This window comes from Centroberyx gerrardi, chromosome 19, assembly GCF_048128805.1.
Source record: "Centroberyx gerrardi isolate f3 chromosome 19, fCenGer3.hap1.cur.20231027, whole genome shotgun sequence".
NCBI lineage: Eukaryota > Metazoa > Chordata > Actinopteri > Beryciformes > Berycidae > Centroberyx > Centroberyx gerrardi.
This window is the reverse complement of record NC_136015.1, coordinates 18,720,279-18,736,119: the sequence shown is the minus strand read 5'-3', so window position 1 is coordinate 18,736,119 and position 15,841 is coordinate 18,720,279. Positions and strand designations below refer to the sequence as shown.

General features: G+C 42.1%; 1 protein-coding gene and 1 long non-coding RNA gene across 2 annotated transcripts in view; both read left to right on the top strand.

Annotated features, from left to right (window-relative positions):
- The window catches only part of angpt1 (angiopoietin 1), a 50,491-nt gene extending 37,404 nt beyond the window's left edge, over positions 1 to 13,087 (top strand). The window contains exons 8-9 of the mRNA XM_071915376.2: positions 9,619 to 9,749; positions 12,655 to 13,087. Of these exons, the coding sequence (XP_071771477.2) occupies positions 9,619 to 9,749; positions 12,655 to 12,818 (295 nt within the window). The 3' untranslated portion in view covers positions 12,819 to 13,087. The remainder of the gene's footprint in view (positions 1 to 9,618; positions 9,750 to 12,654) is intronic.
- Positions 1 to 15,841, top strand: part of LOC144542821 (uncharacterized) — a 104,946-nt gene that overhangs the window by 72,017 nt on the left and 17,088 nt on the right. The window lies entirely within an intron of this gene.

Below are 15,841 nucleotides of genomic sequence, written 5' to 3'. Positions count from 1 at the left end.
AGGATAATTTAATAGTCTGAGTCCAACGATGCACAAGCTTCGCCATTTATCATAAACAATATGGAGCATTACCAGCCAGGAAATGTTTGTCTGCCTGCCAGCTCCTTGGTTTCATCTAAATATACAGTGAGACGGAAATTACTCAGCTTGGGGAGAGAGAGAGAGAGAGAGAGAGAGAGAGAGAGAGAGAGAGAGAGAGAGAGAGAGAGAGAGAGAGAGAGAGAGAGAGAGAGAGAGAGAGGAGTGCAATTATTGCTCAGTGAAATATAGGATTCTAATCCCTTATAAATGAAATCATGTACATGGAATAAATGTCACATTTATTACCGTTGCTCTAAATGTTTTCCAAACCACATGGTCCAACCAATTCATCTTTATTCAATGTTATTCTTTACTCTTGCCGGCTTTGTATATGCAGGAGAATGAAACTGTCATATCAGTACATAATTCACAATAAATTTATTGTAATTTTTTTTGGATATTGTTTTGAAAATGGAGCCAATAAGGTGGCATTTCAATGTGCCCAGACATTCCATTTGGTTGACTTTTCCATTGAATTTGTAACAGTGGAAACACAGAGTGGACTGTGGGACTTTAGACAGTGGGGTTTAAGTGCTGTCGTGTGACATCATCACCTGGCAGGAGCGTAGCGGTAGATGAGGAGGTGGATACACTACTGAAGGGTGGAGGATATACTGTGACCCCACCCTGCTATATTTCAATGGTAATGATAAGTGGGTAAATGACTATATTTAAAAGCATCAGCATAACAATTTTCTTATTTACTATCATTGTGGGAAAATCAACATTTCTCCTAGAGAAAATTAGTGACTACATGTTTGGAGTTAGTCTCCTGTTGTTTTCAGATAGTTTTCAGATAGTTTGAGCTCATAAATCAAAACTGATAAGCTGATAACTCATAACTTGTTAACACTGTTGCACTGAGTCCAATGCAATCCAAAAGTATTTGAAGAGCTCTATTCCAAAATGCAATAGATCTATTTTGGGTTAAAAACAAAATAAAACAAAAATAAATAATATCAATATCTTTAAAATATAGAGAAGCCAGCCTGTAGAAGTGTTGTCATTTTGTCAAGTGAGGACTTAAGGTACCTACTATACTTTAAAAGTATCATAATTTGCTTTAATCTTGTGCTAACGATCATTTATTAAAAGTTGGTGTTCCTTTTTCTATATGGGGGATATCTCATGTTAGAGCGCATTATCTGTCACACACACTATCATGCATGAATACTGCAGGACTCAGGATCAAATAATTACTGGAGTGGAGCGTTAGGAGCAGATCAAGAGTGGTGCAGCAACACTGCAGCAGCCAAATAAAAGAAGAAACGGCTACATCTGCTCAGTGTAAGCTGACATCAGCCATGTTGTTTTAATGTTTAATGTACAAATCCTGTTGACAGTGCTTTGAGAGGTATATCTGGGTCAACCAGAACTACAAAGTTCCCACTGAACCACAACCACATTGTGAAATTAGCTTTTTTTTTGTTTTTGCTCCATTGTAATTCAGGTTACCATAATTGCAGAGGTTACTGTCTTTATAAACAATAGAAAATAGCACACTGTCATCGTGGCTAAGTGGGTTGCTTTGATACAGCGTGGGTTGCAAAAAATGATAATAAAATGAAACGTAATTGGATGACCTGCAAATATTGTTGTAATGATAGTCAGCAGATCAACACATTTAGTTAATCACCCTCATTCATCAAGGTTTCTTTGTTGCAAAAATGAGGCTTTTTGCTGAATATCAATATGAAATGGGAGGGGAAGAAGAAAGTAGACCCGAATGACATATAGAAAGAGACTCACACAAAAAAAGAGCTAATTAGGAAAAATACCGACAGAATGAAAGAAAGTCAAATAGTGGCAAATAGGCAGAGGGGAAATGAAATTACAGAATGAAGAAAATTGCACATTACAGTGGCCATATCATGTTTTATTTCTACAGTGCAGCAGAAAATTGTGGAACTCGCCATTGAAATTACAGACTAGAGAAACCAAATCTCGTTACACATCTGTTTATACCATACAGATTCTAATGTCTGTGATTCGAAGGAATGTAAAATAAAAACGGCTCAACGGGTTTCAGTCGAAATTATCATTGTTTCAAATGATCAATACAGTCACATAATGTCAGGTTGGCTGGCCTCCTGTGTATTACTTAACTCTGACTGGACTCGAGGCTCGCTAAATCTGCCAGCTTATGTAGAAGGGATCTTTTTCCCAATAAATGTGTGTAATCAAGTTTTAATAGTGGACTTTAGGGGGTCAAAGAAGGGTAAGAACACTATAGTGACTTTTGGTATAATCCTCCTCCTAAAGAATAATGCTTATACTGTAGTTGTTTAGAGAGTTTGCCATGAACTAAAACATTTGTGTTGTTGCAATATAGGGGTAACAAAACCCAAGGGGCTCACATTAAAGTTTTTTTTATCCCAGAGAGAGAGAGAGAGAGAGGGAGAGAGGGAAAGAGAGGGAGAGACTTCATGCAAGGTTGTTTTTCGGAGGCAGTGTGTGTATGTACAGGGTCTCTATAGACTGTATTTGTGTTCAGGTTTTACTACTACTTTTATTACTACTGCATATGTGTGTGTGTGTGTGCGATGGACTTTAGGGAGGTCGGGGTGAGCGTTTCCGGATGTCTTTTGGGCACAAGATAGCACCACATCCATGTTATTCCTCATAGTCGGGGTCAAGTAGACAGTCATCAGTCAGGCATCAGGTCGGGTCACATGACACACAAGAGCTGTGAACCATTGCAGCTGACCTTTTCAATGTGGCTACAGTATGTAGTCCTAGGGAAAGTTTCACAGAGATATATACTGATCTATCTAAAAAAATACTTCCTACAAGATCTCATTGAAAATATACAAATAATTCATCTGATTGTCTAAACTCTTACTGTAGTGTCCAATGTGGCAAATCCCACCCATTTTACACCCAGGCAGGCTGAAACAAATCTTGAAAAGTATTTGCCAAAGGTCAGTTAACTCCCCATGAAATGTATGAGATGTTCTAAGATTTATTCCTGCATAAAAGTCTTTGCACAGAATTTACCCAAAAGCCTGGCCGCGTCTGTACAGCTACCTTTTTTTTACAATAATCCGAATTTCATGTTTCATGCAATTAGTTCAGAGGAGCGGTATGTGGGTCAGTGAATGTGTGAGTCTGAGTGTGTTTTAATGCATCGTAAAGCCCTAATGTGCATGCGAAGATTCAGCGTAGCACCCTAGGCACCGAACAGAACCATCATTTCCAAAATCGTCTGAGACAGAAACATGCACGGACCTGTGGGGGAGTTCAATGTATGCACAGACACAAGTTGAGTTTTACGGAGGAAAAAAAAAAATGTTTCGGATGTATGTTCAAAGCCTCCCAGCTGGAAGAAAAAGACCTATATGTTTATTTTTTGACTTAGCCATTACATCTTTATTCAATATCCTTCCATGTTCAGACAGCCAAGTTCTTAAGTCCAAGGATTTCTCCGTATGGTAATGGCCAGATCTCCCTGTGGAATCAGATAGATCTCCTTTAGATGTTTTGGATGTGGGGATTTAGGGAAAAAATTGGCAGAGAGTTGGGTTCCACAACGCGGTGACCCCTCTCTTTTCCAAAGCTCACACTGAGATGGGCTCAGATACCTCATATTAAGTCTGCGTTAACCCCATCCTTGCAGGCTTTAGGTGTCCCCAGTTTCTGATATTTCGGAGAGAGGAAGCATCAAGGCTACAAGGCTACACTCTTGTAGGTCAGACAGAAGGATCAGCAGCAGGTGTTGTGTAGCCATGTTTAAAATGTAAAGTAATAACCTATGACTTTTTCATATAAATAAATATCCGTTTTGCTGCTCTCTATCACCAACTGATATAACACAAATCAATAGTGATTCAACCTATACCCAGTTCATGAAAGCTTTACATTTGCTGTTCTAAACGTCCGGTGTCTGGTAGGACATGAGCACATGAAGTGATGTGTTTTACGTTTCCAGCAGCAGCAACAGTGGTTTCTATGGAAAACATAGAGGAAGAACTGGGTAGTTAGCATGAGCTTACAGACACTCAAACCTCATCAACAGAAAATCCCGGGAAAAAGACGTCACAGTACTGGACAAACTGATTGATTGCCAGGTGTTTTCTGGGGAAAAGTGGCACAAAAACACCACAGCAATGAACTCCTATAGCCAGGATCAAAAAAAAAAACAAGAAGAAGGATCTTGCAGATTACCACTTCAATGTTGCAAGAGGTTTAGCTGCTGTTCTGATATTGCAGTGTCCTTTTGATAGGCTTCAAGCTCAACATACAGTATGATAGGGAGTCTTAAAGGAGATGATGACTGTGTTATTCATAACATACTGAAACCTATTTTTACAGTCTATGGTTGAAACTTTGTGTACTATGTATCGTGGCCATTGACTACACTGCAGCTATTAGTGTATGTGAGAGTGAGAAACAGAGAGAGAATATGTATCTATAGTCTACCTATATGTCCTATGGCTACCCTATGTCTGTCTATACTGCATGTGTGTGTGTGTGTGTGTGTGTGTGTGTGTGTGTCTCTGTGGAGCTATATGACCCAGTGGCTGGAGAGCAACCGAGCGCTCCTCAGCCAGCCACGCAGCTCTATGGCCTCGCAGTAGGAAGTGATCCATTGGGCAGGGTGATTAACCTCTGCTATGGGCCAATCAGACGGCAGTTCAGGAGGCTAATGACTGCCAGGTGTGTAACAGCACGCGCTGGACTCTCCGCCGGCTCGGTTGTCGCCTTCGCATACTGAGATGAAAGGAAACGAGCAGGCTAAGCTGGGCCGTGTCAGTCAAAAGATGAGAGGTAGCATGTTTAAAAGAAAGTGCTGCAACCCCCTTTCATTTAAACACCATTTAAAAAGACTGAATAATAAGGCAAAGACCGAATTTTTTTTCTTTTTTTTGCTTCAACACAGCTTCAACAAGGACTTTGCACACATCATATTGATAATTCATGGCATGCTAATTAATTATTTCACTATTTTGATCCTTTTTGAAATCGGTGTCACATTCCTCAAACAAATCACATGAACTTTGTACAGGGTAACGTACATTTCGTCATACGCACATTGTTTCAGGACTTGGACCCAAACATCTCCAGAGGAATTCCTTCATAAAGTTGCTGTATGACAGCAATATCCCCCATTCAGGGTGACATGGGGATTTGTGAAATGGGACATGGCAGATAAAAGAATGACTGTGAATGGAGGACGTGCTAGCAGATCTGGCGCCCCGCTGCTCAGCTGCAGTCCAACACATCTCTCCTCTGTGTGTGTGGGGGGGGAGGAAGGACACATTTATGATTTTCTTTAGTTCTCAGTGTTTGGGGAGGAATGCTGTCTGTGGACTGTAGGAATCCCTTATGAATGAACCCCCCCCCTATGGCAAGCGTGACTTATGGTACTTTGAGGCTTTACTTTACTTTACTGACGGACTGTGTGTTTTCCTGCAGGAGAGGCTCAGTTTGGCTGAGGAAGGCTGGAATCACAGGCTCAATTTATGTAGAAAAATAGTTTTTTCACACGTAACCCTCTGATTTCCTTTTATAGTTGTTGCATCCATCCGGAAACTCGGCGACTTTAGCAGTCTGCTTTCAATTCAGACTGCTCTCCAGTGCAAGTAAATTTCTACAAATAGGAAGGCTAATTTAAGGATAGGATATATCATGAATTTGGAATTATAAGGTTTTATCTGGGTGGAGTGCAATACTGAGATATTGAGCATCAACAATGTCACATACCAGCTGGCAACACAGTTATATACTTTCTATCTTTTTAAATATTTAGCCCCAAAGGAGTGCTACATTTTGAAAAACATTATTGCAGCTTGAGGCCTTATAATTCGTTGCACTATGAGCATAGTGTATTTAAATTCAGTTATGCTGAATGTTTTAATGGTGCTTGATAGGATGTTTTAAAGAGGTATTTTGAGAAAACTTCAATCACTGTTAGCTAGTTTTACTTGGAAATGATCACACATAAACATATCACAGTCATCCTCACCTGACCCTGTTTCTGAGTGATTTCCCACGTATACAGTATGCAGCTGTAATACTCCAGGGCATCGACTCATTATGACTGAAACCGAATCTGTAACAAAGCTTTAATGATGACGTGCGCCATCGCTGCAGTCACGACTTTGATTTGATTCTGAATATCACATCCGCCGCTGAAAGATTACAAACAAGCCGGCATCCCCACTGGATATTATAGAGGAATGAGATGGCGGGACACCAAGCTCCCTCCCTGGAGGTGTCATTGAGAAAGCCCAAATCATTCCCCGCGCAGCTTGACATTTTGGTTATTAATGAGCATTGGCCAATCTAATTTACTAAGTTATTTTAACGGAGACAATCAGATTGGCGCTGGGTGCCTGTTAAGTTCCCGAACTGGCTGAGCAGCTGTCTGACCCCTCACAGTGAAATACGCCATTTCATTGACATGGATTACTAAACACCATCTCTCTCTCTCTCTCTCTCTCTCTCTCTCTGTCTCTCTCTCTCTCTCTCTTTCTGCTGAAACTGCCCTCAGGAGAAAGCATCTCTTCCTCTTTGAGTTTATTACTCGGCCCATCTTTGGATTACCCCACTTATCACTTGAGTGCATAATGGATCCTGACAGGAAAAACTGCAGATGTCAGTTGAGGTGGGGATTGTTGGTCTGGTAAATACGCAGCACACCCGGTAAACACAGCCGCAGAATATTTAAAGGGGCCTGTCAAAGTGTCATGCTGAAAATCCCTCTTGATGATGTGTCTTGGCGATGCCTCAGTGCAACAGACATCGTAAGGGCTTTGGCAAATGGATTGTAAATGTGCAGCAAAGTCTGTTCTTTATCAGCGCAGTAGCAGACCTCATCCTTGACGTTGCCTGTTTTATTCCTCGGAATCGGGAATTAGCTGATACAAGTCATGCTACCCGTAAGTGAGGCAGAGTTTTGGGATGTGAGTTTACTCTGAGCTGTACAATATCTGCAATGACATCTGTTGCCTTGTAGACGCAGGATAATACTTCAGCACACGTCGCGGATGAAGTGCTACTCATGCACATAGAAACATCACAAACACACACACACACGCTCATAATACACCCACATGTCCTTATCCAAACTTGCCATGTCCAGCAGTCATTTTGTGCGACTGATTAGACATATGACTCACCCTTAGATTTTAGCATTACGGGTATTGGTTTAGTGGCTTAGTCAATTCCCCACTGTGACCTATAGTCACACTTTTTACTCTGCTGTACAAATCATCCATTTACACAGCTGTCTAAATACAGGAGTCTTCCACGTATAAATGACTTTCTTTCCTGAGGAATCTCCCCCAGTCTCTTCCTTTGAGCTATCCAACCTGAAGCCTCATAGCTACAAGTATCCTGACATGTACACAACCCGCGCAATGGTTGGAGAGGTGTGTACAGATGGTTCAACATCTCCTGAAAACATAAAATAGCGTTTATTGCATTTGTTACTTTCTCATCGGAAAATCTCAAACAGGGTGCGAGGCCCTTAAGCTCCCCTGTTGACGAGAAAGGAACTCAGGAAATGACTTTCGTTGAGAGTGAACCGTGCTTCGTAGCGGAGACTTCATTGGCATGGTGCTACAATACTATTCCTTGGCTCTGCACGCTCTTCTTTGGGGAGAGAGAGAAATTGAGAGAGCGTGAGAGAGACAAAGGGAAAGAGAGAGAGGCAAGTGTGTGATAAAGCAGGCTAGCGGAGGGCAAGCCGCAGAGTGCATTCTTACTCTTAATGATGGAGGTCACCGTGGGATGTCGATGCAGGATATGACGGACCCGCAGCAGAGCAGTAACCGCTCTCACCAAGAGTGATTTCACCGCGGGACACACCCAGGAGAAATCTGCTGACAGACGCACATTAGTTTTCAATTTGTTCGTTGAGCATTGAGCATGTGAAGGGTGTGGATCTAGTTTGAGAGTCAGGGCTTGTTATCAATCTGGTAGACTCGCAATCTTGCGGTGTATCATAGCAACACATCACAGTGTGAGAAGATGGCAAGAGATTTAATAATAACAATCTCTTAGCCTCTAAAGCTGGATGGATAAGTACGTTCATCAGATACATGTGGTTGGTCGTTGCATCACTTAATTTACTCTATATTAAATGAATATACAGTGGGCCTTCCTTATCACATGTTTGATGTGAATCATAGATTGTTAACGTAATATTCTGTGATATATTCTTATATGTATATAGTCTTTGCAGGCGGAAGAAATCCTCTAGTCCTCTGGGGTTTTTCAGCAGCAGCAGTGGTTTGTTTGGAAAAATAGAAGAAGAACTGGGTAGTTAGCATGTGATAGCCACCGTGGCTGAACAGACAAAGAAAAGAGCGCCACCTACAGAAACTCAAACTCCATCAACAGAAAACCCAAGGACAAAGACGTCACAGTGCAGTGCAGAAGTGCAGTGCAGAAAGACCACAGCAATTATCATGTCAATTCATTGTTATTGCTAATACTGTAAACAATCCACAAACCTCATCCCTCTTCCTCCAGCTCCCCAGCCACGGTGTCCCAAACAGGGGCTCCTGTGTGCCGATGATCGCCCCCTTCTACCCAGCAGCCTGGATCTCCGGGTCTTTCACCAGTACGGCTGGAGCTCAGTGATTTACACGTTCCACATGTTCACTTTAGGCTGAGCAGCCCCTGAGAGGACTAACGCACTTAACGTGTACCCCGTGCTGTACAGTACATGCTGTATGGTTACGGTGTGTGTGCTGCTTCCTTACAGGCTTGTTCACGCCATAATAAATATGAGACCCGTTGGAATGAGCTGTCTGACTCCATGAGGTCTGATATTCCATTTTTGGTAGCAAAAATGCAATAGTCTGCTAGTGTCTGTGGTTTCATAGCATTCTTTAATAAAGCAAGCGCCTTTGTAATAGCCAAATCTGGCAGCAAGGAATGTGGCATTATGAGCAGAGGAAGGACAGTAGGAAGTATGTACATAAAGGTAAAGACAAGGAGAAACATTGTGCACTTGGACAGGGAAGGCCCACTGGGAGTATGCATAGCCTGTCCAGCTGTGGATGGATATGAAGTTATACAGGTTGCACACGGTTGGTAGCTTATTGCTCTTTACTTTACTCTGTATTACTGTTACAGGTCAGCGTTTAATGACTTAGTCTTTGTACTCTCTGCTCTCGCCGTGGTGTAAATCGATGTGCTGCGGCCCTGCAGATGGAAACGTGCTTCCCAGACATTCCTTACACTGCTTCTGCCCTTCTGTCTCTCTCTTTCTCTTTTTCTCTCTCTCTGTCTATATTTCTTTCATATGCGCTCTCTCTTTCATTCTTTATTTTATACTCTCTCAATTCCGTTAATGTTGTTCCAGGTGTTGAGACTGTTTGCAGAGCAGATGTAGTCAATCACAGCAAAAAATATATCTCTCTCAGGAGACGTTTCTTACCGTGTGTTATGTCTTCTTTCTGTCTTTATTGCTTACATTGCTCACACCGCCATACTCTCTCTCTCTCTCTTGCCTCTCCCTCCCCCCTTGTCTTGTTTTCATGTCCTCCCCCCCCACCCCTCTCTCTTCCTCCTCCTGTCTCTCAGGCTGTTCCTGAAGAGCCACAGTGGGACTGCAGGCAGACAGAGCAGTCTAGTAATCCACGGAGCAGACTTCAGCACCAAGGACATGGACAACGACAACTGCATGTGCAAGTGCGCCCTCATGCTCACTGGGGGTAAGTGCAGCCAGACACTGCAATATAATAATGATAATCATAAATTCATGGCAAAACAGGAAGCCTTTGTAATGCCTTGCACTGAGAAAGCATCATTAGCTCCTTGTAAAGCATTAAACCTGTCCACTTAACACTGCTGAAATGTACAACGCTGGCACCGGGGAGACACCACAGAATTGTTTTTATGGGGAAATTATGCCATGATACAAGCATTCCATCTCCCATTCCAAAAACAATTTGCCCTGATTGGCTGCATGACCAGCCCCACAATGTTCATTGCCCAATCATTAGTTCAGGTCGTTATGAACACGACCTGCTTGTAAGGATTGCAGTGGGCTAACATGGCCAATTACAGACCTATCTGCATCCATTAGGCTATATTCTGCATCCACTCCCAGTTGCAGAACATTGTGGTTGGAAACGAGCGCACTATAAACGTCCCTGGGCGAGGCACCAAGTGTCAGAGAGATTTAAAATGACTCTAATTCTCCTGCTGTGTAAGTGGAGCCCAGCGACCCTAGCTGTCACTGTATGGCAGGCCTGCGGCTGTGCAGTCCCGACCTGGTACTAATCAAGCATCTCTGAACGCAAGTGCAGATTTAGGATCAGCTTTACCTCTTAGGTCATTGTGGATGCAGTGGGTCAAAGGGAACTGGCATCTGATTGTAGATCAACACTTCCAGTCTGAAGGGCTTGATAAATATGAACTGTGCTTGATTCATAGCTATGGAGGCATGACAACATGTATCCTGAGTCAAGGCCTGCTTGTTTAGGCCAGCAATCATCTGCTCCAAGCCCAGCAGTCTAGAATGTATAGAATTTGATTTATTTCTTGCATTTACAAGAACAGGGTTGACATCAAATGATGTAAGTGTCTGGAAAAAACTGGAGGAAAACACGTCTCTGCTATATTTATGAGCACAGCCGGAGCATGTCGTGTTAGGGATATGTAGGATTGTAGCATTGTCGTATTTATATAATGGTATTTATATAAATAATAGCAACAGACCCGCGGACACACACATACTGTATATATTCACCCAGCACCAGAACATAGGTATGAGACTGCAACAGAAGGAGGGACCGGTCGACCCTGAGAACAAACAACAGCAGCTCAGATCTTTGGGGTTTTTTTGAGGAAAGACATCGCCAGTGTTTTTACAAGACAGTAAGAATCTCTGGCCTGGAAACGGAGAGGACACTGATCATAAATCCCAGGGGATTGTTGCTGTGCATGTTGTATGTGTGTGTGTGTGTGTGTGTGTGTGTGTGTGTGTGGTCCTGTAGTCTGTTGTAGTTCAGCGTGTTAAGAACGGCGCTAAGGATGCGTTCACACTACTCTATAAGAACTCTGTCTCAATGAATTATGTGCAGATAATGTGAGAAAGCGAGTTGCACAACACACACTTTGTTTCTCTGATGATCACCAGCAGTAGCTGCCACTATCAAACACAACTTATGTACAACTCTCAGACACTTACCAGAAACTTTCACAATAAGCCAATGTTCTCCTGTCAGAGTAAGAACTACTGCCAACTTTTCTACTGGTACTTCCTACATTTTCAATCTGGTGGTTGTTGTGATACTATAAGGAACTTTTATAAACGTGCCCACCAATTGCCATCTATGTGTACGCTTTCATGATGAGGCAATCGATGTGACATTTCTATCTCTGTGATCCATGCCAGCGACAAGGACAGAACATTGGTCCTGAGTGCTGAGAGGGCTAGTGAAATGTCACTGGCCGCAGTGGTATTCAGGTCTGAGAGAGGAGAGGAGAGAAGCCGTGGCACCGCCATCTGTCACTGTGTGATTGACACATGCCATGCCTGGCATACGTGCTGTCTGTAATTGCGTGTGTGTGTGTATGTGTGTGTGGGGGGTCAAGTAGATGAAGTTCAGGAAGTGAATTTTGTCACCTTTGGTATAAGATAACTGCCATCTAAGCTCTTCACTACTAATGTATATAGTCCCATTAGACTCCATGCAGATCTACCCTTCCTCTAAATACCGGATATGGGAAATGTGTCACCTTGGGGGAAAAATAAAAGTTCCCCCATGCCATTCACTACTCTAATGTCCCGCTGGAGTCCATGCACATGTACCCTTTCTTTAAATAGGGCGAAGTTCCTAAAGTGGTCAGCAACAGGTATCGGCATGCCAGTGAACCCAGTGACAGTAACACAGTGAGCAGATAGCATTGAAATGGTGTCTGAACCACTGCCATGGCCCACTGGCAGAGTTCATGGGAAACTTTCAACCTTTACTAGTACTAAAGAAGAAACGTCGACTTATAAGGGAGGTGGCACATTATGTCAGTCACTCTCAGTCTTTACTGTGACGGAATAGCAACTCTTTGACAAAGCCATGTGTATTTCTGATTAAAAGGCATAGAGTTTGACTTTGAGCATTATTTATATTATTTGGTGGCACACAATAATATACACTACCAGTCAAAGGTTTGGACACGCCTGATTGAATGTACTATTTTTTTTCATTATCTTAAAGCCATTTTGATCTAAAGGCCTATGCTTAAATGCTTGAAATTTGTTTCTTAGACAAATATAAATAGTGAAGTTGATGCCTATGTATGAATTTCTTTCCAAAGCCTTTCCATCAAGGCAAAGGGCGGCTACTTTAAATAATCTAAAATATAAGATAGTTTTGATTTGTTTAACACTTTTTTGGTCACTGCATAATTCCATTTGTGTTGTTTCATAGTTCTGATGTCTTTACTATTATTCTAAAATGTCAAAAATTTAAAAAAATAAAGAAAAATGCGTGCGTCCAAACTTTTGACTGGTAGTGAAGTTTGGCTGTTTAAGTGGGCTACATCTTCATACTTTGCCATAAATAGATGACAAAAGGAATATTTAATTTTTCCTCTCCTTTATTCTCTGTTCAGGTTGGTGGTTTGATGCCTGCGGCCCGTCCAACCTCAACGGCATGTACTTCACCCAAGGGCAACACGTGGGGAAGCTGAACGGTATCAAGTGGCACTACTTCAAGGGTCCCAGCTACTCGCTACGAGCCACAGCCATGATGATCCGCCCGCTGGACTTCTCCTAGACCTTTGCACGTCTCAACTTTTTAACTTCCAAAAGGGCTGTGTTAACACTTTGGAGGGGGCGCTTCATGCTTTTCGCCCGTTGTCTCATCTCATTTCTCTGAAACATGGGAGACATCTGATGAATCTTTTAGTCAAACCTGGTTCTTACCCCAGAGCAACTGCTATCTTCGTCCGCAGATCTGAAGCTGCGGCTCCAACATGCTGCTGTCGCCTTGTAAACTTTTAACCTGACTGCACTGAAAAGCAGCTTTGAGGGTGAAGACAGAGAGAGCAGGACGTGATTCAGCTGAACTGATTTCTGTACCGATTAAATTCACGAACTTGTGGTATTTAAGGACGTTTGAACTCAAGTCTCTTATCGCGAAGCTGAAATGTGTGCATCAAGCGCTCAATAATGCCAGAGGGAAAAATCGCCAATGTTGTATGAATTTCAGGCACAAAGTCAAGCCGCTATTTTTCCATTTTCCCCAGGACCCTCTAATAGTGCGGCGGACTCGAACCCTTCTGTACCCTTCTGAATGGAAAGCAGCTATCACAGGACTCTTTTAAACTGTAGGACTCTATATGAACTTATCTGGAATGTTCTAAGAAGAGGAATGGGAGATGTGGCTTTTTGTATTAAAATGTCGCTCACTAAATGCAGACCATAAACCTATCAATTGTATTATATATTTTGTTTTTTTATTATTATTGTTGTTATCCCCACTGTATACAGTATTCAAAGTGAGTGGAATTGTATATGTCTTTTGTATATATTTCTGTCTGCATATTGTATAAGACACAGTTATAAAGTGAATTAATTCAAAATTAAGTGTTGATATGGAGTGTGCAGTCAGTCTATAGCAATAGTTTTGAGGGTCACTTGAAGTATTTGCTGGCACCAATACGTGCTTGCTGGAGAGGTCTTGCCAGAGCGCGATTATTTTCAACGTTCAAGATTCAACATTATTATTGGATTAGATCCTGGACATTTGTTATTGGCTGATAAATGACTAATACCTGCCAAGGTCCAAATTTTGAGTGATCACCTTACCTCTTTTGAATATGAAAAATTAGAGCATCAACACAGACGCATATAATCATTGTCATATTACAGCTGTGTGTATAACAGAAATAGAAAATGCACATTTTTGCGAATTCAGTGCCAGCTACAAGTAATGCGAATCATCAGAAATACACAGCACAGCACCATGGGAGTGAGGAGATATGATCCTGAGTGTAATGATGAAGTAGCACGTTGTGACAGCTCATCCACCATATCAGTAAGATGTAAATATCTTTCTTTTAAGCTGGTGTTCCACGTGTACAAAATTTAGAAAGAATGAGATTGCAGTTAATATTACTGTGTCTCATTCCTAACTCTAGAGCTCATTATGGAGCCCCTTAAAGACCGGTCAATTCCTGTCAAGTCAGTCAATTTCGTGATACTGCAACCTCTGACCAATAGACAAGAGTAGATCATTTAGCCAAATTATGTCCAATGAATTTTTCATTGCGTATAGATGACCCACATCACAAAATCATCAAAATTCAGCCTGTTTCTGTTTCTCATCAGTGCAGAAAAAAGGAGCTGCAGTTGGAGATGAAGCATGAAATTAATGATTCCGCTAAGTGATCCATGTGTTCATGTATTGCATAACTTCCAGCTTATAACAACAACAATGAATATACTGTGGAGTATTTACTAAAGGTACATGTGGCGGGAATATAAAGTGTATCTGGAACTTGTAAAACTACAAAATGACATGTTTATTAGCATACTAAAATTGTATAATTTAATGTGTGTATATGTAAAACAGCTTTCCTGAGGAAAGCTATTCTTTTTTTGTTTTTATTCCACCAGAACTACAATGGTGTTTTGAAGTTGAGCATAAAACATAGAAGTAAAGATAATAACCCTGAAGAAATGTGCCTTTGATAACTCTGCTTTTACCTCATTCAGTTTTAGATTTGCAGATTTATTTAAACATCTTTTATAACATGTGGTCAGTGTTGTGTTGTTAGATTAAATAAAAGAGCATGTGATGCACTAATGTTTTCAATCTGGGTTTAGACTGGACATCTTTTTTCCAAATTGATGTGATGATAGACATGGTTTTGAGACGCCACAATTTGGTCCTCATTACATCTTTCTCTATGCAGACATACTTAACTCCACAAAACTCCCTTTCATGATAATATCTTCAACATCAGGTCAAATCCTTCTATACAAATGGTATATGTCATGCAAAGCAAGCTTACTGGCACAGAAAGACATGCGATAAATCAAGGAGATAGACATGATCTCTCTCCCTCTTTCAGGACCAAACCAGATGGTGCAGAGATTAGTCTCCCTCTCTGCCCGGGCAGTGGAGTGGCTATTGTCTCGGGTGGCGACTCGCTTGCTTGCTAGTGGCAATGACAGATTGCCGAAGTGTCAAACGATGCTGTCGGGACCTGCGGTGTCTCTTCATAGTTGACATTCCTGGGCCTAATCAGAGGTTAAACAAATTACTGCAGCCTGCAAACCGCTACTTATCCTTCAGCGCCTGCACTGACCCGACACCCTTACTGGAATGTGTTTTATAAAGAGTCCGGGGCAGTGGAGAGCGAAGACGGTCCACACACTCACACACAATGAAGAGGTGCATCAGGGTCGGTTAGCAACAGTGGCAAACATCACACCTATGTGGGTCTTGTGCTTATGTCCTGTGTGGGTGTGAGGACAAGAGGAATGGAGAACCACTTCCAACAAGAGAGAAGATTAGTCTCCAACAGGATGTTAGGCAAAGTGAAGTCTGACTTGGGACCTCCAGGAAAACTCTCAAATACATACAAACACACACACACACATACACACACAGCACCAACATGACCACCACAAACTCCTTACCTCCACAGTCAGTTGGCCGTGCTGAAAACAGATCATTTCCTGTATGCTGAGGGCGGGTTGGGGGGCGAACAGTGGAGGGGCGATGGGGCTCCCAGAGGGAGGTTTGGCCCGGGCTGCAGACGGACAGCGTTGGACCCGGGCCAGATCAGA